A 21,166-nucleotide genomic window follows, 5' to 3' on the forward strand; every position below is an offset into this window, starting at 1 on the left:
ACACTGTAGAAAATCTCCCATCATAGAGTCCGCCTATATCAAACAATTAACAGAATGGAATACCTTCTGCTATCTTATCTTTACTTTATAACCATGATGCAGTATTCAGAAACCAAGGACGTCAAGGACTGATTAAAACAAAGAAGGCAAGATTAAGCTACCCGCTCCCACCTATTAAAATATTCTCGTATTTAGCTATACTGACTGGTCAGAATTAAATACCTAAAAAGTTCAGAAAGGATCACCAGAATTTTCACTTCAGCTTGGCTTGAATACTTCCAACTGCCTCAATTTCACTAGTATGAAGTGACACCTATTATCAAACCTATAAGCTTGTATTTTATATCCCTATTATTATTTTATCATGAAGTGTATACAGCTTAAAATTAACATTCCTGGGGAAAACAAATACTAACAGGAGACATACCTTAGAAAGTGACAGGAAGCCTTCACTGGAGAGCACCTCCTGGGCATTTCTATCCATGAACATACAGCACATAAAAGTTAATTTTGGGAGGGAATAAAGACTGGCAACATCAAATGTCATACAGACATTCTGAATATTAAGTATGGTGCAAAGATACTCAGATGTGGAATCCTCCAGCTCTGGAAACCCATATTTATGTGCCAGGCTTAGGAAGTCTAGGAGGACTTCCTCTTTCTCATCTCGTAGTGTAGCACGACCAGTGTAAATATACTTCAGCAGCATGGTAAATGCTTCTGCAGTGGTGTCCTGAAGAGGAATTTCTGCTTCAGGCTGAGATTCTCTCATTCCACCGTACAATAATGCTCTATAAGGAAGATAAAATTTGAGAAACTTATATCCTGATAATATCTGCATTACTAACAAAGCAGGCAAAAATAGAAAGAAATAAAATGGCAAGTTACAACAGAGGGGATGGAATGGGAACACACATTAAGAAACTGCAAAAGAAAAAGCCTTATGCTTGGCATTTAAAGTGGAGCTCTCCCTGAAAGCAGCTGCACAGGAACAGAATAATAGCCTAATGCATCATGCTTTTATCCTAGAGAACACTTGCTCCATCTCTGCTTTGAGCAATAGTTCGCAAAGCAGAAATTCAGATACCATTCAGCTAGGATTTTTTTGTTGCTGTTGATTTTTTTTTTTTAAGATAGTGCTATCAGTGATTTAAAAAATGTGGAAAAACAAATGAAACAACTAGTTCATCACCACAATAGCATTTACAGATTACAGTAAGGAATAAAGGATCAAAAATCCTGAGATTTGCTAAAATCAACACACAGAAACCTTGATGATGTCCTGAATCTTGAGAAAGTAAGAAAACAATTCAACATACCCACATTTTATTATTTTGTGTGTGTGTGTGTGGTATGTTTGAACACAATTTGCATTCAATCTTGGTTTAGTTATTAACTTAACCCTCTAACAAAACTAAGTGGAAAAAGATCATGAGGAAGTCCTACTAATTCTGTTTAGATTGAAAAATGCCCAGTTCTTCAAAAAAGCTGGTTTGGTATTATTCCTGGTTTTCAAATAAATATTCTAACCTGAATCAACCAGACCTTTTTGAATACTTAATTTCAATGTGTCAAAAGTAAACTTTCTAATTAATGTATTTCACAGAAGCACGCCATCCATGCTCTGAGAAATCAAAACAATGTTACAGCAGAATTTTCTGTTCCAAAGTTACCTTTCTCTTGAATTTGTGAAAATAACTTCACAGTCCAATTTAATGAAGGTCAAAAGAATAACATCATGACATGGTATTTATCTTTTTATATCTGGACACAATGATTTGAAGTGCTTGGAAACATTCACAGAGAAAAGGTCACACTCAATGGACAGATGATTACACACTGAAAAGTTCATAGAGAAACAATGTTTATCTTATCTGCATGAAAATTTCCTGTGAGCCTGCCAAAAAGCTGTACTTCACCTGAAATAATGGCACCTAGCAGCCAGGATCACTCTGTGTGCTGGAAAACGTTTCTTTTCCACTATAAAGGTAACGTCGCTATATTCTTCGCCATTCATCAGAGCACCGATATGCTCTGACAGAATGTGAACATGGTCAATCTCACCCACAGCTGTGTAAGGACGAAGTGGATGGCTGTTACTCATCTTTGAGGGATGGGGATATTGGTAGCCTAAAGAGAAAAAGAAAACAACTAAGAGTATAAAGAGCAGAAATATTTAGAAATGGCAAAGATCAAGCTGCAATTATGAAAAAGTCTAAGTTCCCATATATTACAAGGAAAATGAAACACAGAGGTTTTCTATTGAAGTTCATTTACAACAGGACTTAGTGCAGCTTAAATCAACAATTCTGGTCATAATATATATATATATATATATATATACATATATTTCAGAGAATTCCATCACCTTGTTCTTTTGTCAAACCATTTACTTAAAAAAAAAAAAACTTCCAAAAAATGAATTAAAATTTAATTTAATTAAAAATTAAACAATTTAAATTACAATTACCATTAGAAACCAATTTTTGTCTGAATTAAAATGCACATAATTAAAGAGAAATAAATGATTTGGCTAATTAAGCTTAGTCTTAACTCCGAAGTCTCTACTAAAATCAGTGAGTTTATAATAAGTAAAATTTATAAACCAGCAGTGTTTATAATCCATTCTTGCAGAATTCCAATCAGCTTTCCAGAACTGGGAGAAAATGAAGAATTAGGGATAACTTGTAACTATTAACAAATGAAGTCTGTCAAAAAGCAAAGCTTTACAATGTACATTTTTCTTACTCTTTCTACTCAGTTATCTTGATCCCTTAAATATTTAAGAAAATTAAACCAATTAAACCACAAATACCTCTCAGTCATAAATGTAGAAGACTTTTCTAATTTATGAAACAATACAGTTCTATGGAATTATTTTGCTGCTACTTAATTCACAAGAGGTTTTAGTCTTTATGTTATTTTTGGCTTATTTCTGCAACCTTTCTGCAGGCTTTCCACAGACTCAGTGGCAAGAGTATCAGGAGAATTTAGGTCTTAAATCAGCTCCTATTGTTATACTTCAGATTCCTTTTAAATAAAAAGGTATACTGTTTCAGATAATAATCACCTGTTTTTTCAGTGTCACTTCCATGCTCCAGTGACTGACCACTTTTCAAATGGGCACACACTTAGTGTTGAAGAAAGATGGTGTGCAGGAAGATGAAAGCATACCCTGCACACAGCTAACGCATTAAGTGAAAAACTCCCAACAGGAATGCGTTTTAGCTGTATTTTAGAAGTATAATTAGAAAATACAAACCTGTTCCCAGACACTCCTATGGAACAAGGAAAGGAAAGCACACGTATGTAGGGTAAAATATTATTTGCACTTCTGTAACACCTGAAAATGCCTAATCCAAAAATCAAGACACCATGGAAACACCATACCAAAGAACTTTAAATTAAGCCAGAAAAAGTGGTAGAAAGTCAGATTGGAGAAAAATACAGCATACTGAAGAGATTATATAGATGACAGCCTAAGTGGGAGCAGACCCCAGCTTTCCTCAGGCATTCTACACAACTGGAATTAGAAGCTGTACACCCATGGAGACATCACAGCACGGAACCAGCACTGCACCTGAGAAGCAGTCTAACTGTGGTAACACATAAAACTGCAGGAAGTTATTCTGCTATTTGACATGCAAGTAAATTAGGTGGGGTTTTTCAATCGTTTTAGTGCTTGTTTTTTCTCCTGTCATAACAACAGATTGTCTGTACTGGTTTGCACTGATTCGCACTGGTTAAATTAGCTAAGGCAACACTGCAGTGAACACATTTACACAACAGATACACTTCCAGCAACGTTTGCTTTGTATCGAGCAAGATTAATTTAATTCACATCAATCGAGCTGCAACTAGCAACAGCATTTATCACAACATAATTATGTGAGAGTTTAGAGACTACAGTGAAATTGAAATGCCCTCAAAATGTAAAACCTTTTACTACAATAAAGGAGCAAACAAAAGAATACATTTGCTACTCAGTTGCAAATCTAAACCCTCGGTAGTCCTTCAAGACTTCTGTACCTTACAAGTCTGTAATTGCTGTTCTTGATCTTCATTGTTATGCACAATAGCCAGGCAATCCAATTACATGCAAGTTACATGCACATTATCAAGCAAAACGTACTCTCTCTCTTCTGCTAGTTCCACTTCTGATTAATTAGGGAAATTCATTTAAGGCACTTAAGGTACATTTGGGTTTTTAAATCTATTTTACTTCTGTTTACAGTCTAATTTCTTGCTTTCTTCCTTCACCTTTTTTTTTTCTGTAAAATTAAAAACAGATATTGTCTGAGAGACTACAAAAGTGGTAAAAAATACAGGAATACTATTAGCTGCACACTAACTTTGCCTGCTGTAGCTGTGGATGTTGTCATGTGCCAAAGGGTGAAAAGTTCAAGGGAAAACTGTTCCTGTTTCAGATAAACAAATGAATAAAATCAAAAGAACACTTCTCTCCCAAGAGTATATAAGCCTACCTACACAAGAGTAAGTGTGCAAAGTCTGAACCAGGGACATTTGCTAATAATAAGCCCACAATGACAGTCTTTATGAACACGAAGACCTGGGACTAACACAAGTGATGAAAGCAGAAATTGAGAACTCCTTTTGTATCAGCTGCAAGACAAGTTTGTTTCACAGATGTTCAACACTCTCCAAATTGCTGGTGCAATATTATTCTGAATTACCAGTTTCAAACTGATCACTGGGCATATGGGACTCAAACAGTGGCTATGAGCCTCTGGCTGAGGAACCTTTCAAATGCTTGAGTGACCCAAAGGGTTGAAAACTGTCAAGTCTATGAAAACTACGTACGTGACTTAGGTGCTTTCAGTGGGTAACACTAGTATGAAGAAGAATTCAAATTCATTTACTCAGCCTACTACAAATTTCTAATGCAAGTTTCACCTGTAAAACAAGCAGCACTGTGAGAGCAGTCTTGTCTTCAAAATGTAGAACTAAATAGTACATGACTTCAGAGCTTCCCAGCCTGGATTATTTAGCGGTATTAATTCAGTCAACCCTTGAAGCCATCTGCACAAGGAAGTAAATAATAATATACTGGTTTAGTTGTGGCAAATTGCTATGAGCTCATCATTTACCTGTAGAGCTAAATATTATAACCAGCAATTCAAAGTTTTGAATAGGGTAAAAAAAAGGCAGAAGCTGCCTGGAGCTTAGCAAAACCCTTTATGATGATTTCTCTGGCATCTTCTGTAATCATTGACACCCCAATCAGAGAATAAAGCTATTTGCTTTTCCCGGTGGTCAAAGAAGAACATTTAACTAACCACAGATAAAAGGCTAAGCCATTTACAAACGTCCTGCCAGCACCATAACCTATTTCCAGTAGCTATTAAAAGCTAATCAGATGCTTCAGGAATCAGCTGCTGCAGCTTTGTTCATGCCACAGAAATAAGTATAACATTCTCCCCGGTAAATGTGAGGAGCTATTAAAATTGCACCAATCTTAAATGGTGCCTCTGAAGTCAGTAAGGTCTAACTAACCTCTGCTATCCAAACCCAAATGAAAGAGCTTCTTGGTTGCCATCTTCAATAGTAAGGCTATGTAATAAATAGTAGGCCACATTTTTCACAATGTAGTATACAACGTGTATTAATTAAATAATATTATACAGCGTGTCAAGGTTCGAAAAAGAAGCAGTTGTCAGCTTGCTCTAGTTTCTTTTTAGTAAGTGCTCTGTAACATGTTATAGCACACAATAATGTGAGCTACCAAATGCAGCAACAAAAACAAAAAAACACAGTGACTTCTTTACTAAACTACTCTCGAACCAGAACTGCAATAAAGATCAGCACTAAGTCACTTTCCCCGTTACGAAAGACGGCCCTCTGCAAGGAAGTGCTGCTTTCATCGAAAAAAGGAAAGAAATACTTTTATACCATACAGAAAAGGGAATTTAAGAAATTGTCCGTGCATATGGTGGAATTTCTTATTTTATATATAAAACAGTAAAAGAAAATACATGTAAGTAATGTACCTACTGGAAGTTTATAAAGAAATATACAGAAAACAAAATAGCAAGTAGACAGACAAAATGACAGAATAAAAAATGTTATGAAATAAATCTGGATTATAAACACAAAGCAAATAATTTTATACCCCTGCAAAACAATTCCTTTATCTAGTTTATATCTATACCAAGATAATACAGTTCTTGTTGGAATTACACAAAGGGAATTTTCTTAAATATAACTCTTATACTGCTATTGTTTCTTGAAATAGGAATCGTGACAGTTCTGAGCTGATTCATTCCTTCATAAAGTATTCTGCTATGTTTTAACAAAATCCCAGGAAAAAAAAAAAAAAAAAAAAAAAAACTATTATTTTAATCATAATTTCTACAAAATATTTTAGTTCTCTGTAGTTCAGGTGCAACTAACATCTCAGGAAAGTTTGTTGTTGTTTGTAAATATTTTAATATAGAGTGAGGAAAACACAAATAAATACAGATACTGTCAGAACCCTTGCTATAGAAGCTGTTTACTTCTGAATAACAGTAACAACATTGACTGAGTGAAAAGTGTAACAGAAAGGGGAAAAAAAAGTTTAGTTACAAATATCATTAATTTACTCTGTTCCGTTAGGAAAAAAATAATTCAGTACTGTAGCACAAGCCAAATAATACATCTGAGGAAAAAAGTATTTGTTCTCTAACATTGATTTTCTATACTTTTAATCCTTTTACTTCTATATAATATTTCTAATAATATGAAAGTATTTGTTCTACAGAGCTCTGGGATTGTCCTTAAGAGAGTTAAGCTACCATCTACACTACGAGGCACCAGAGAGTGTTGAAAGGACCCTGAAATGCTTTAAGGGAAAAAAAAGGTACTGCTTTTATATGAATGTCTCCCTAACTTAAAACAAAATAAACAAAAAAAGCGCTGGGGAAAAAAAATGTTTTACTCAAGACAATCTCAGAAAGAGCAGAAAGTCTTCTATTTTTGAACACCATCAATTAACTAATTCTCAAATGTCCCCAGTTTTCCTGTTTAGACGTTTCATAAACATAGCTCCATGGTATTTCACAGAAAGCCTCGCTCATACGTAACAGTCATAATATTACAGAAAGAAAGAAAAAAGTTAAAATCTGAACTACAGCAACACTTTAAATAGAATAATTTATGCATGAATAATTCCCAGTGACACCATCTTCAAAACACTGAGAAAAAAAAAATGCTAACTAAATCGGTATGTTACACTGATGTTTTTATTGGAATTGCACAGTCTGTAGGAGACCTCCACAATGCACACAGTCATTAAAAAATGAAATTCTAACTTTAATCTAAAGCCAACAACAACAAACTTCTTGATATCATATTAATAACCACCTCTGCATGTCTGGAACTGACTGGTCCTATTTATCCAATATGCACAAATAATAACAATATAATCCACGTGGCATGAATTCACAGATACAAAATAAGAAAAAGCAAGTAAATGGAATTCTCATAACAGTTATTGACAACCCTACTGTTGTGAAAGAATAATAATTAAAAAAAACTGATGCTAACTCTATTTACCATGTCATTCAATGACAGCATTATAATAATAAATAATACTAAATAAAAATTTAGTACCAAAAGTGTTTTGACTTCAGACATACTGAAAGTTACACAGTAGTCATCTGCAAGCACATCCCAGTTCTTAAGCATTGCAGCGCTAATGTTTTACTTTCTGCTCGGAAAGGTAATCCTCTGACAGAACAGCAGGAATAAGTTTAGCTATGTACAAATATGCTAGGAACAGATGATTTATTAATACACATATGAAATCCATATTAATACACGTGATGTGACATAGTTAAAATAGCATGTAAATAAATGTTTAAGCTAAAACTCAAGAAAATACGTCAGTACACTCACCAGTAAAGGTCTCTGAAGATCTACAGTGGACGTAGCCTGTTGGCAGATGACCACCTTCCTGAAAATTAGGGTTCTTTGCCATTCTGAACAACTGACAGATTGAACACCAGGCTCATAGAAATGCTGTTCAGGTACATCCAGCTGAATACCATATTCCTGAAACAACGCATTAAATATATACCATTAAAAACAGGTGGCACGCAGCTAGAGCAGAGATCGATTGAAATGCTTGTTTCTCAGTTAAAAATTTTGTGGAAATAAATTTTAAGAATCCCTCCATTCTATGGGAAGTCTTCTAATAACATTATATTGTAATGTTAGAATTGTTTTTTTAGCAGTCATCATTTAATTTTGATCATTTTTTTAACTGTCAAAAAAAAAGGTAAGAATTGTCATTAATTTATTGTAAGGCAAAAAATATTTCACCGAGGCTCTTGCTAAAACATCGGCATCCCTGAGCACACTGTCCTACCACGTGGGTGTCCTAATTAAACCACATCTATACAAACCATATCACGCACATTTCACTCCCTACACATCCAAATCTCTGTAAGCAGTCTTGCTTAGCCTAAGGTGGTGGGCGGGTATTGCTTTTTTTGTTGGTTGGTTGGTGTTTTACACTATTTTTGGCAGTTGCAGATCCTTCTCCTGAGCAAGTCTTTATTCTTATAAACAGGAAAACAAAACTGTGCAATGAGGAAATAAGCAAATGAAGCCTGTATATTTCTGTAAACAAAACTGACACAATGTTTTTATCTCAGCAGTATGAACTATTGCTGTTATTCTCATACCTGCCAGCAGGAAAGATGAACTGTATTTAAATTACTGCCTTGACCTATGAATTCTCACATAAAAGACACCAATATTCTCTAAAGCATGTGTTTAAGGGAACAAGGGAGGAGAAGGAAGAAAAAATATGTTTAGGTAGTCTCTTGAACACTAAAGTAACTCCGCCGCCATCCTGCAAGTTCAAAATAGGTATGACAAAGAAAGCCTCCTATTTTTGGAGGATAACAAGGCTATGTAAATATTTATTCCCATAAGTATGGTGTTATTACATTGGCTTGTATTGTCAAAACGTATTCAAAAGCAGAGTATGAAAACTGGGGAGTTAAAAAGGTAAATATCGAGGAACTATCTCTGACAGAACAGCACAGTTTGTGCACCTGAGTTGCAGACTTGTAAGAAGTGACATATCAAACGCATCTGTGCTGAGGGAAGGCTCAGGTTAAACCTTAAAACACACACTAAAAAATGAAGGGATGCCAGCACAGGGCTTTGGGGAGGCTCTGTGTGCGTGCAGCCTGCACACAGAAAAACACCCAGACGGCTTTATTTCCTTTTAACGTGATAACATGACAGCAACTTTCAGCGAGAGGCAATATCGCAGCAGCGCCTAACTCGCACCAGGATCACGACCCCAGCAGGACCTGGCGGCCGTGCCTAAATAAACTGACCTAATTACCAAAGGGGGGAAATAAAAAGCCAGAGCGGAGCCCCACGAGCCACATGCAGGCTGGGGAGCGCGGCAGGCCCCGCTGGGGGCACGGCCCCGGCGCTCCGCACGCAGGAGACGCCCCCAGGCCCCGACCGCCCCGGGTCGGGTCCGGTCCGGTCCGGCCCGGCCCGGCCCGGCCCGGCCCCGCCGCCCCCCCGTCTCGGGACTCACCGGCCCCGGCGCCGAGCGGGCCTCCACCCCGCCGCCGTCGTGACGCCACCGGGCGCCCTGACGTCACTTAGCAACAGCCGCCGGCCGCCTGCGTGCTGAGGCGGGGCCGCACGCTCAGGCCGCTCGCGGGGCGCCTGCGCGGGGCCCGCCCGCCGCCGGGGCAGGGGGAGGAGATCTCGGGAGCCCCTGGGCCCCGTCAGGGCACCGCCGGGGCGGTCGGGCTGCGCTCCGCCGCGTGAAGCCCCCAGCAGTTTAATTCCACGCTTTGTTTCGTAAAAGATTTACCTTGGAAGATGTAAGAATGCCGCAGTCTGACAACCCCAAACGGTTTCAGAAGATTTCACGTTTAAAATATTCACGTTGATTGCTTTAAGCCTGCCCCTGGCATTAACGCATACCTCTTGGCTTTCATAACTGACACTACTGCTTTTAAGTAGTTCACAACGTGTCAAGAAGCAGCCTGTTTTTCTAATAAAAAATATACCTTGCTCACTTCGTGATGTTTCTGCAACTACATTGATTTTCGTGCTTTCCTCTATTGTCGCATTGTTTACATTGACACACATAAAAATCAAACTCAAGGGTCATTCCAACATTGGCAGCCACATTTAAATCGGGCTTTAAGCGCTAAGCAGAGAACTTTCGACACAGCCTACTGCTTCTCGTGTAGTTACCACTGAGCTACATGTGCACACCCTTGGACTTATTCACACAACTCACAGACTCTCCCGCTTTTAATTACCAAATTCCATACAGTTTCGTCAATAGCATTTCCAGTCACACCTGCACTTTGAACTGTAATGACACAAGTCTGAGTGAAATACTTTATGTAGATAAACTACAAGCATGTAACTCCCAAGTTACATGTTTGTAAAATTTGGGGATTTTCCTTGCCCAGACCTTTTTCGCAAAGCTTTAGATGTTATATCTGTATTGATTAAAATAAAACTAGTTTTAGATAACTTCACTTAGACTACTATTAGCCTATTTTTTTCTACTCACCATCTAAAGCAAGATTCCGGATGGTAAGGAAATGCAGTTAGCCCTTGTGCTTCAAGTGAATTTTACTTTTTTTAAGGTCCTATTTCAGCACACCAGCATGAGAAGGTACATACATGAGAAAGTTTAACCATCAAAACATACATAAGCTGCAGACAAGTGAGTGCTTTGTCTCATGTCATTGCTGTAGCTCTCTTCCTTCTTGGCACTATTCTCATCCAACTGGCTACTAACTTCAAAAGACACTCTATCATACTAAAACTATACTACCATAGTCTTCAAATTAAGAATTCTCTTAATTGCTGCTGTAAGGTATTCTGCAATATCATGTACCTTTTTATTTTTAAAAGGAGGGTGAGGTTTCCTGAGTCACCAGAGCCAACCTAAATTTCTGCTAAAATGAACAGCTCAATTTAATTGTTGCGGAAACTACAGAGCCTTGACCTGGCTTCTCATTTCTGCTTAATAAACTTGGTATAAAATTAACCCAGCATTTAAGAACATCAGTGCTAATTTATTAAGCTGAAGTAGCCTGCCTGGGGCTGAGCACACCACCAGACATACCATGTTTGTGAGGAAGATGACTGAGATCATGTGGTGATAGCTTTTAAGACAGCTCAGTTTCTACGATCTCATTGTAAACAATGGTAACTACACCATCCCCATCAGAAGGGCCTAACATACAAGAAAGTGATCAACCACACTGAAATAAAACAGGAAACAGGCTGGGTATTACCTCTGGAAATAAAGGATAAGCATGAGCTGTTTACTGTTGCAGAAAACTACTTGGCAAACATCCAAGGAGGATTTATGAATGACACTTTTAGGGCACTACCTACAGTGCCCTATCTGCTTAAGTAGAGACCACTCAAAAAATACCACACAAAGGAGAATTTGAAGTATTGGGGTTTGCTTTATAAAATATAGGAAACATCTTTAGAGATGCTGTGTCTACTTTCCAGTAAGTTTGTGGGTTTTTTGTACATCTGTAGAGGGACATTATGCAGGGCAATACATTTCACATTCTATTTTCCAAAAGCTATTAAAACTCAGATGAAGCATATAATGTATCTTACTCATTTGCAAAGGAAAACAAAATACCATAGACTAATCTTGGACAATAATGCTTAACATTTGTCATTAATATCTATATTAGCGTAGTAGAAATCAAATGCAATACCTTCTATATTTTTTAACTTAAAAGCCAGGGAGTTAGTGAGTTATTAACAACTCTGCACATTGCCATTATCCTGCTAATCAAGTCGTACAAGTTATCTTCTTCATTGCTGTACTCCCAATTATTCTTTTATAACCAAGTTTCTTCTCCCCCTCCCCCAAAAAAATCCATAAACCAAAAGTAGCTTTTTGTTTATCTATGATTCAACAACTACCAAAGTAACATTTCATACTGCTTTAAAAATTATTCTGTTGTTTTCATCAATGCTTTATATTTGGAAGTGAACGGCGATGCCACTGCACAACTGAAGACTTAGTAGGAGCTAAATGCGACTTAAACCACAGTAAGTGGAATGCAGAGGGATTTTTTTGGTTTTGTTAACAGGATTTCAAAACTTGGCATGTTTTGCACTACTCATACCAGGCGAACAGTGTAAAGTGAAATGATTTGTGTAACAGAGGTAAATGCTACATTTTCCTGCTACTTACAAGTATAATTTCAGTAACCATCACTCATTTAGATAGGGCAATCAAAATGCCTACTTGTAGGAAATCATTTAAGGTACTCTTCTTTATTACACTCCTAATACAGGTCTGTACAGAGCATGTAAAAAGAATATAACCCTAGACTTGCATCAAAACAAAAACTATGAGCAAGATCGTCCTAGTGTTAGAAGAGACAAGAAGGACAACTGTCAGTTACCAACTGTGAGACCTCTTACATTGTCTCCCAGTCACCAGCCAGAAGTTTAAATACAGAATTCTTTCTGGTGGACTAAACTACAAAAGTTTCTTGTTCCAGGCAACACTGCTTAACGGTGCTCATTAAAAGACTTTTCCTTCGCATAATGTAGTATTAAAACTTTCATAAACATGCTACTACTCAAGCAAAAAGTTAGTTTGATACTTTATTTTCTAGCATACAAGATAGGGCATGAAGCCTTCAGGATCCTTTGACTTCATTAAACAAATTTATTAAAGTTTATTTTTCTCCTCATTGAAGTTCACCAGCAGCAATGCAGGATTTTATATATATCTTTTTTGCTTTTAGTTTAAATCTGAAGAGTGTAAAGTGAAGTGAGTTTCTGGTGATCTATCTTACAAGTGTTTAGTTAAATATTAACATAATCTATGTTCAAGAGCAGAGTATGTATTAGTGCTCTTCCAAAAGACAGAGATTCCTCATTGGAAGCAAATTGCAGGAGCATCACAGGAAAATGAAAGGGAATTAAAGTACATTGAGGTCCCAGGGGACAGTTTTAGAGGAGACTCTGAGCATAGTTGATTCCTCTCCATTAAGTGAGAAATTCCACAAATGCTGTTTCAGATTTTCTTCAGGGAACTGAAAGCGTGCATCTAAGTGAGAGTCACCATGTGTTTAGGATTCAGAATTTCAATCCAGTAGCCATCAGGATCTTGAACAAACGCAAGTCCTTTCATTTTACCTATTTAGGCAAAAAAAAAAAAAGAAACAAGATAAGAGTAAGACTATATGACTAAGTCTTAACAAATTCAACAACTTTCACATTTTTTCTTTTTGTATTGGTTCAAATTTAAACAGCTAATACTGATTAAAAACTCATTTGGATGGTTTCAGAAAGATCTTTATGTGCTAGGTTGTCAATCTGACACTCAATAAAGCTGTAGTTTAAAGTCACCTTGAAATCCTATCTTTTTGTTGATTTAAATCAAGGTTTTTGCCCCTGTAAGTGTTCCTCTTTTCCTGAATTCCTTGCCCATGTAAGTGTTCATATTTTCCTGAATTTATCAGGAAAACATTTTTATGCTCTGGGATGTTTTGATACATTTTCCTGAACTGTCTTTGCTAGTAAAAAAAAAAAAAAAAAATCCTCTGCTCCTCTGCCCTGCATTTTTCCCATGCCTGACTCAACACTGAAGTTTTATACAGTACTGTTTTTAGTTGTTTGTTCCCCACACCTGACCCGGTTTACAGTACCCACTCGCACCACAAGATAAGACAAATGCAGTACAGTTTTAAACTGTTGGAAAAAAATGCTACTGAAAGTAACAGGGTCCCCAAAATCGTTCTTCAACAGTGAATCAGGATAGCACAGCTTAACACGTTAAAGTGTTAAGTACCTAATTTTAATTATACTTTCCTCTATTACCCTGTTTACTGTAACAGAACCAACCTAATTCCTATCACATTGTAGTCAGAAAAACTTCTGAGAACAGTAGTTTTTGATTCAGTAACATAGTTAAAAAATGGCATTAACTCTCTCAGCCTGCACCATAAACAGTGAATGTGAAGCCCCAAACCTCTTCCTCCTCTTTGGCACTTACTGCATCAATTTTAATTTTTAATGTTAAAAACAGCTTTTGCTCCCCCCCCCCCCCCCCATGCTTAGCTGATTCCAGGAGTTCACTCCACTCACAGTCTAAGTTCCTTCTACATTCTTAGAGCTGTGAAGTGATAGAATTGAAGTAAGGAGCTCAAATATCAACCCTCTCAGGGTTTATCAGGTGCTGAACAAGTTAGGGCTCTGAAACGCTAAAATCCTATCAATATTGAGTTCAAATTTTAAAACAAAAAAATCTGTATTCAAGTTATGGTTACTACAGACAGACACAGAACAACATGCGAGAACACAAACAGTATAATTCTGCACTGACAGTTTTGCCCATTGTGTAAGAGAGAACATGGATAATTGGTTCTAGTACATTTTAAAGGAATGACAGCTACTGAAACATATTGAGCTTTCCAGGAGGCAAAACTACCAGACAGTATTTTAAGAACAAGGAACAACAACAAAATTACTTGCATTCCTGATTACGTCTTACCATCATCCGGTTTCTTCACGAATTTCACTCCTAATTCTTCAAACCTCTTACAAGCCTTATTGACATCAGGGACAGCAATTCCAATGTGCCCTGTCAAATGGGGTAAGAAGAGTCAGGTACACTAAGTATTGCTGGGTGTTTGAAAAAAAAAGTTTGCTCAGCATTTCATCTTGTGCAAAAAGTTCACATGAGATGTGACGTACCTAAGGAAATGATTGCTTCCAGAAAGAAGAACATTTAAAATTTTAACAATATTCTCCTTCAGAAAATGAGCTTTTTGACAATGCTTTTAAAATAGGAACTTTAAAATAGCTCATGTTATTTAGATGAGAATGTTATCTAGAGTAGGAAAGAAATAGGATACTCAAGCTATTTTATCTGTATTGCTTTTCAAGAAGGCAACCACATAACAGGATTTTGTTGCCTTTGCTCATTTCAACAGTACAAGGCATTTATCATTAATGCTGTATTTGTAGAGACTAACAGTAGCACCATGGAAGGCCTGAATTTACAAATCAATTGAGAAGCTTTAAATGTCAAGGGGCTAGATTGAGTATGAGACTTATTTCACAAGCCAGTGACCTTTCAAGTGCTCAAAATAAAGTCAAGCCATATGGATACTGCCCTCAGTGCTACAGATAAATAGAATTCTCCTTTTAATTCAAAAAGGGTGACCAGTGCACTACAAAACAGAAATATGAGTTGAAATCAGTCTGAACATCACAAACCAATATGCAGGAGCAATTATTGCACTTCATTGAGTAGTTGCTATTAACATGTTTGCTTGCCAAAAGGTTAGACATATAAAAAGTCTAACTGCGGCTCATTATGAAAATACGTAAACATGTTTCAGAGAAATCTTTCACAGTATATCTTGCTTCTTCCAGCATGTAAAGGACAGGGATACAAGTTTCCTTCTTTCCCACTGGAAAAGTATTCTCATCCACACAAGTTTAAAATATTTTCAATTTCTCACAAAAACAAAGCCTATAGCATATACATACTTTTTGCACTTAAGTTATATAGATGTTTACTTAAAAAAAAAAAACAAACATTGAAATGCCATTCTTCCCCAATACACAAAAGTGTAATCATAATAAAACATAAAAACTACATGCACTAAACAAAAGACCTACCAAATCCTCGAGGATCTGAATTACCATTGTGATAGGACTGATTTTCATCATTTTCAGTGCCCCAGTTGCTGTAAGAAGTAATTATTACACATTGAACAAGAGCATTGAAATCAACAAGTCCTGAATGTTAAGTTTCCTTGGGAAATTGTTTCTTCTAAAAACCAGAAAATTTCAATTGCTGGCTGCATTCATTAAACTATCAAGATTTTCCCAAATCACAGGTCCTCGGGAGTCTTCAAAGCAGACAAAGGGCTAACTCAGTCAAGTTCATACCCTTCACTAATATTCAGGTTCTACGTTTGAATGAGTCTGAGAGACACTCCTATCTCATTCCAATTACAAAGGAGAGCAAGTCTCCCTGCACTTCCATGCAATCATTAGTAGCATTAACAAAACTGTCCTGTTCATGTAAAGCTGTTTTTTTGTTTGTTTTTGACTTAATACCTCTTTTGATTAGATTTCAGAAGCAATACTTACCCGACTATTGGGATGCTTCAGGAAATCCCAGAGGTTCTAACCACATCATTTTTCCTTAATTCCACAGTATCCCTCCCCAGACAGTATGCATATTCAAAGAGCCAGCAAATATTATTTCATACTTATATACCACTACTCACCCAGCAGTTTGAAAGAGCTCTATAAAGAGGAAGATTACTATAAAGAGGAAGATTAAGCTTGCCAAGTATCTAAGATCTCAGCTGTATTTTAAGGCTATATTACAGTGAAGATGTTTCTACAGTAGTTACTACATTTTTATTCAATCCAACAGGACTTACAATCATCTGCTTCTATTTAATCACCATTACTTAAATGTCATATCTCATTGTATTAATACTTACTGTGTCAGTTCAAGTGTAGCTTTTCTAGAGAAGGTCCAAGCTGTTCTCTCAGTTTTATCTTTTGGGATATCATTTTTATCTTCATATCCCAGGAAAAACAGTGAGAACTTCATAGTAGGAAAGTCAAATTTTTGAAGCAGCCTAAATGGAAAAAAAATATTTTGAAATAGTAACTAAAAAAGATAATCAGGTGGCCTGCAAATAAACCAATATTCTTCCCTCACGGAAGAATTACTGCCTTGATTTTTGTCTGACTGCAATCCACATCTTAAAATAGCTCTGTTTTGAACTATCAAGTAGAAACATTCCAGAACACATCATAAATTTACAAAAACTAGAAGAAACAGATGCTTAAAAGCCAAACCATCAGTAACTGGATAGCAAAGTCAATACAAAGGCTTAAGTCTGAGGCTGCCGCTGTTACTGGTATGTATTACCTCAGGAAGATCCTTATGTTTATCCACTTTACAGTATCACCAAGGAATAAAAACCATTTTACTTTGAAATTTACTCATGCCATGGAACTTGCTAGCATCAGACCAAGTTGACAAACACAGGCAAATAAAAAAATAAACACACAGATGAAATATTTTTACTATTTCCACAGATTGGTATAGCCATAAAAGCCATTTCAGATGTGATAATTTAATCAACTACAAAATACCTGAGGTCAGAAAAAGCTGCTTATAAAGTTTATCCCATTGCTAAAAGCAAGAATTCACTCGCTTTACTGTGACATATTTAATACATATACATCATTGTTCTATAGAAAATTACACAAGATAACAGACTGCTAAGTGATCTCATATGATGTGTAGAAAGTGTTGTAAGCTTCAGAGAACTTCAGACAAGTCTCTGCTATTTTTACTTCATTCCTAGAAATGTGGCATACTTCAGACTGTTTTTACATAGGAAGTTTCATCAGAACAAGCAAGGATGCAAAACACATCTAATTTATTTTTCAGCTTACCATTTAATTACTTTTTAATTTCAGTCACACACCTCTTCACTAAAGTAGAAACATTTTATTTTGCCTTAGACTGGACTTATTTCACGATGTTTAAAAATATACTAGAATATTGTTTTAAAACAAACTCTTTTCATATGTCAAGAATGTGCAGTCTTAGCACAAACACCTTAGGCTACTGCAGGGCATCTGCCTCCTCTCAGCCTTCTCCAAAAGGAGTTTGAACCTTGTCATTAGTTTGTGTTGTCTTGGTCTCTTATGCCCAGATGTGGTCATCAGCCACCTTTGAGAACTAGCAGAAAGTTTTAAGATTTATAGCAATGCCTCCTGGTTATAAGCTCTGCCATAGAAGTTACCAGTGAACTGCAGGATCAGTGAGGAGTTAGTAAGCAAATAGTATACTGATAATTAATGACCTACTTAAGGAAAAAAAGAATCTAGCCAACACCAATTTTAGCTCATTAGCAACTTAGGCATTAATTGTGCTGTGGAAATTCTTGGAGATTGCCAGACTATCTTAATTGGCATTAGCTGATAGGCCAGCACTGTTAATGTAGTTAAATCAATTAGTATAATTACATCAAAATAGCAAAAACTTGTATTTTCAAAAGAATAGCATGAACAACCAAATTATTGTAGAATACAACTTCCACTCACGTCATTCCAAGAATTCTTGTATAAAAATCCAGCGACTTCTTAGGATCCTTTACTCTTAACATTGTCTGCTGAAACAAAAAGTCCTGTGGGGGAAAATAATAAGACTTTGTTAATATATCAAACAAATACGTGTTAACAAAGAAGTCAGTTAACAATGAAACTAAAAAGAGCAGGTATAGAAGTAACAAATACAGTATTACATCCAGTTTAAATAAAATCATTGCTCTTGATGCTACCAATGCATCTTTGTATTAAATAACCATATCTTTGTAACATAAAAAAAAAAAAATTGCACAAAACTGCAGGTATCATAAATCAGAAATATCAGACATTTGTAGCATTATTTTTATTTTTAATGGAGCTGTACTACATGTTTTGCCCTGCGTGCAGGTATGTGAGCGATTGATACTGGGTCTCACTGCATACAAAGACAGAACTTAATTAAAGCTAAACTGCTGAGCTCGTTATTTCATTGCACAGTTGCTGAATCTCTGTCAAGCACGACGATATTTTGGCCTACCAGCCCGTCGAGGTATTTCCTCAAGCCACAGCCTGACTGTACATACCCAGGGCTACTGAATAGCTAGGTGGATGAAAAGCAAGTTCGATACTTTCGACGCGTATTCCAAGCAAGGGACAGACTTAAAAAAAAAAAAAAAAAAAAAAAAAAGTTTAAATACCACTACCTATTTCCCCTAATGAAACAGCCGCCAATTCTCTCCCTTCCCGTCCCCGTGCCGCCCCCCGCCCGGCAAAGGGGGGGGACACGGCCACTACCACAACCCCGAGGCGCCCCCACACACGCCCCCGCCGCCCACCCCACCTTGGTGCTGGGATCCGGCTCGGAGCAGGCGCCATAGGCAGCCTCATCAGTGAGGCCGCACGCCTCTGCCGGGGCCGCCATTTTACGGAGCTGGGAGAAGGGGAGGAGAGGAGAGGATGGAGGCGGCCCGGGGGAGGCAGCGCTCCGCCCCGGGGGGGTGGTGAGGCAGCAGCCGCCCTCGGCTTCGTGCTACGGGGGTGTCCGTGAAAGGAGGGCGAGCAGGGCTTTCTCCTGCCTTATTTATTTGTTTGTTTCTTTGTTTATATTAATATTTTTTAACGTTTTTTTTTAAATGCTAGTCAAATTTAACCTGCAGCATGCGGCAGGTTAATTACCCCAAATACGGAGGCACGGGTGATCTGCATGACTGTGAAGGAGCACCCCTCTTTGGATCGCAGGCAGAGGGTACCATAAAAGCCCCTGAGCAGGCTTACATATATAACTCCAATAAGCAGCGCTTTATTTTGTAAATCCCTCCAACTGATGGCACGTTAAGGTGGCTTGAAAATCTGTCTTTATGCCTTTAGACTATGAGCTTACAAATGTGTGGTTTACATATTTTAGTAGTTACAGATGGCAGTTTCTGCCTTTACTGACAGAAGCTAAGGGAACATTTTGGATAACAGTTGCTACAGTTTAGAGTTACGCAGTGCCACTTTGGGCTAACCTGTTATTTCAGTTGTAAAAGATACGAATACTCCATCTTTCAAAGCTAAGAATGAAAAACAGTTTATTGTTTTCCTGTACTGAATATTCAACATAAGCTTACAGTTGTAATGAAGAAGAAACAAACAAACACACATGGCAGCACAGAAATTTTGTGTAAATCTTGTTACGTTTCTTGAGTTCAGAAAGTACATGTAGTGCATATGAAACAAATCCCTGATTTATATCAAGGTATGCAAGTCCCTTTGCAGAGGCCTTCAGTGCTCCCCATGACCCTTAAGGAAGAAAAAAGGTTTAGCTCCCGGGAGCTGAGGCGCAGCTGGGGGCCCCTGGCAGGCCCTGGCGGCTGGAACCGAGCCGAGCCGAGCCCTCAGCGGTTACAGATGCCCGGTAACGGCCGGCCCCATAACGGCCGGCCCCACAGAACCGCCGCGTTGCGCAGTACCGGCACAGAGGCTGGCAACAGCAGACCGGGACGGAGGGAGCCCGCCGCGACAGGGTGGTTGTGCTGCCAGGGGGTCGCTCTCTCGGTCCCTGCGCTGTGAGGTATAGTTGGTGACAGGCTGGTGAGGTTCTGCCTGCATCTCTCTGCTGAAGCAGAAGTGCTTGTTTAGGCACCTCAGCTTGTTGGGAAAGAGACAGAGATCAGGATCCCTGCTCCTCTGCACCTGGGAGTCATCTTCTCCTTCCTTCCCTCACCCTCTCATCCCTGCACCTTCTCAGATGTGCTCCTCTGGAGCAATGTGGGGCTTTCCTGGCATCCCACTAACGGGTATCCCTGCTCCCAGCCTCTTGGGCTGGCTCTGTCAGCATACTTGATTGCTGAAACTGGAAGAGAATTGCCCTACTTAGGCTGGTCCCCAAGGTGAGGCTGCCCCAAGGACTGTGGAAACCTTGGCAGCTATGGAGCAGCATTGAGACTTTGTTTCTCTCTTCCTCTCCCTATGTCCTACTGTTAAATTGCTGCTGCTCTAAAGGGATCGGGAGAGAAGTTGAGAATCACTTTTCGATGGACTGGTGCTACTGGTAAACAAGGTAACACCATTTACATCTTTTTATTTTATAAAGAACTAGTGCATTGGTCAACATTTTCCGACAGATTTTATGGGAAATACATAAAAATGTATGTCGTTGATTTATTTATTTATTTTAATTGCAAAACCTGTTATGAACCAAGCATTTGGGTTGGATCTTAGCTCTAGGATTAAGAACATAAGAAAATCAGAACTACCATACTAGGTCAGGCTTATGATATTTCTCCCTGGTGTTCCCTCTCTAATAGTGGTCAGTAGTTGCTGGCTAATTTGGGAAAAAATGCAAGGACCAAGACACTGTCTCCTGATAGCCCCTTCAGATTCAGGTTTGCCTAGATTTCAGAGGCAGAGCAGTGCCTCATCTCTGAATCTCACAGTTCAGAGGAGAGGAATAAACATTTTCTGCATAAAAAGAAGAAAATTCAAATAACATTCTTCAGGCTGCTATCAAAACCAGAGAATGACTGCTATCCCTTTGCCAAAACTTTTGAGAAATACTGCC

General features: G+C 37.9%; 3 protein-coding genes across 3 annotated transcripts in view; 1 reads left to right on the forward strand and 2 right to left on the reverse strand.

The window, feature by feature from the left end:
* BTBD9 (BTB domain containing 9) overlaps nt 1–9,713 on the reverse strand; it is a 141,138-nt gene extending 131,425 nt beyond the window's left edge. Inside the window, exons 1-4 of the mRNA XM_035320217.1 lie at nt 9,566–9,713; nt 7,897–8,052; nt 1,920–2,130; nt 428–791 (exon numbers count right to left, since the gene is read on the reverse strand). Coding sequence (XP_035176108.1) covers nt 428–791; nt 1,920–2,130; nt 7,897–7,978 — 657 coding nt within the window. The 5' untranslated portion in view covers nt 7,979–8,052; nt 9,566–9,713. The remainder of the gene's footprint in view (nt 1–427; nt 792–1,919; nt 2,131–7,896; nt 8,053–9,565) is intronic.
* Nucleotides 9,714–11,457: 1,744 nt separating this feature from the next.
* GLO1 (glyoxalase I) lies at nt 11,458–19,122 on the reverse strand. The gene is made up of 6 exons (XM_035321993.1): nt 18,965–19,122; nt 18,142–18,224; nt 16,518–16,658; nt 15,679–15,746; nt 14,543–14,632; nt 11,458–13,185 (listed from the first exon to the last, which is right to left on the reverse strand). The coding sequence occupies exons 1-6, from the start codon at nt 19,043–19,045 to the stop codon at nt 13,097–13,099; spliced, it is 552 nt and encodes a 183-aa protein (XP_035177884.1). The 5' UTR covers nt 19,046–19,122; the 3' UTR covers nt 11,458–13,096.
* Nucleotides 19,123–19,956: 834 nt separating this feature from the next.
* The window catches only part of DNAH8 (dynein axonemal heavy chain 8), a 131,169-nt gene continuing 129,959 nt past the window's right edge, over nt 19,957–21,166 (forward strand). Inside the window, exons 1-2 of the mRNA XM_035323204.1 lie at nt 19,957–20,176; nt 20,578–20,665. The gene's annotated coding sequence lies outside the window, so the exon portion shown is untranslated. The remainder of the gene's footprint in view (nt 20,177–20,577; nt 20,666–21,166) is intronic.

This window comes from Oxyura jamaicensis, chromosome 3, assembly GCF_011077185.1.
Source record: "Oxyura jamaicensis isolate SHBP4307 breed ruddy duck chromosome 3, BPBGC_Ojam_1.0, whole genome shotgun sequence".
Taxonomy (NCBI): Eukaryota; Metazoa; Chordata; class Aves; order Anseriformes; family Anatidae; genus Oxyura; species Oxyura jamaicensis.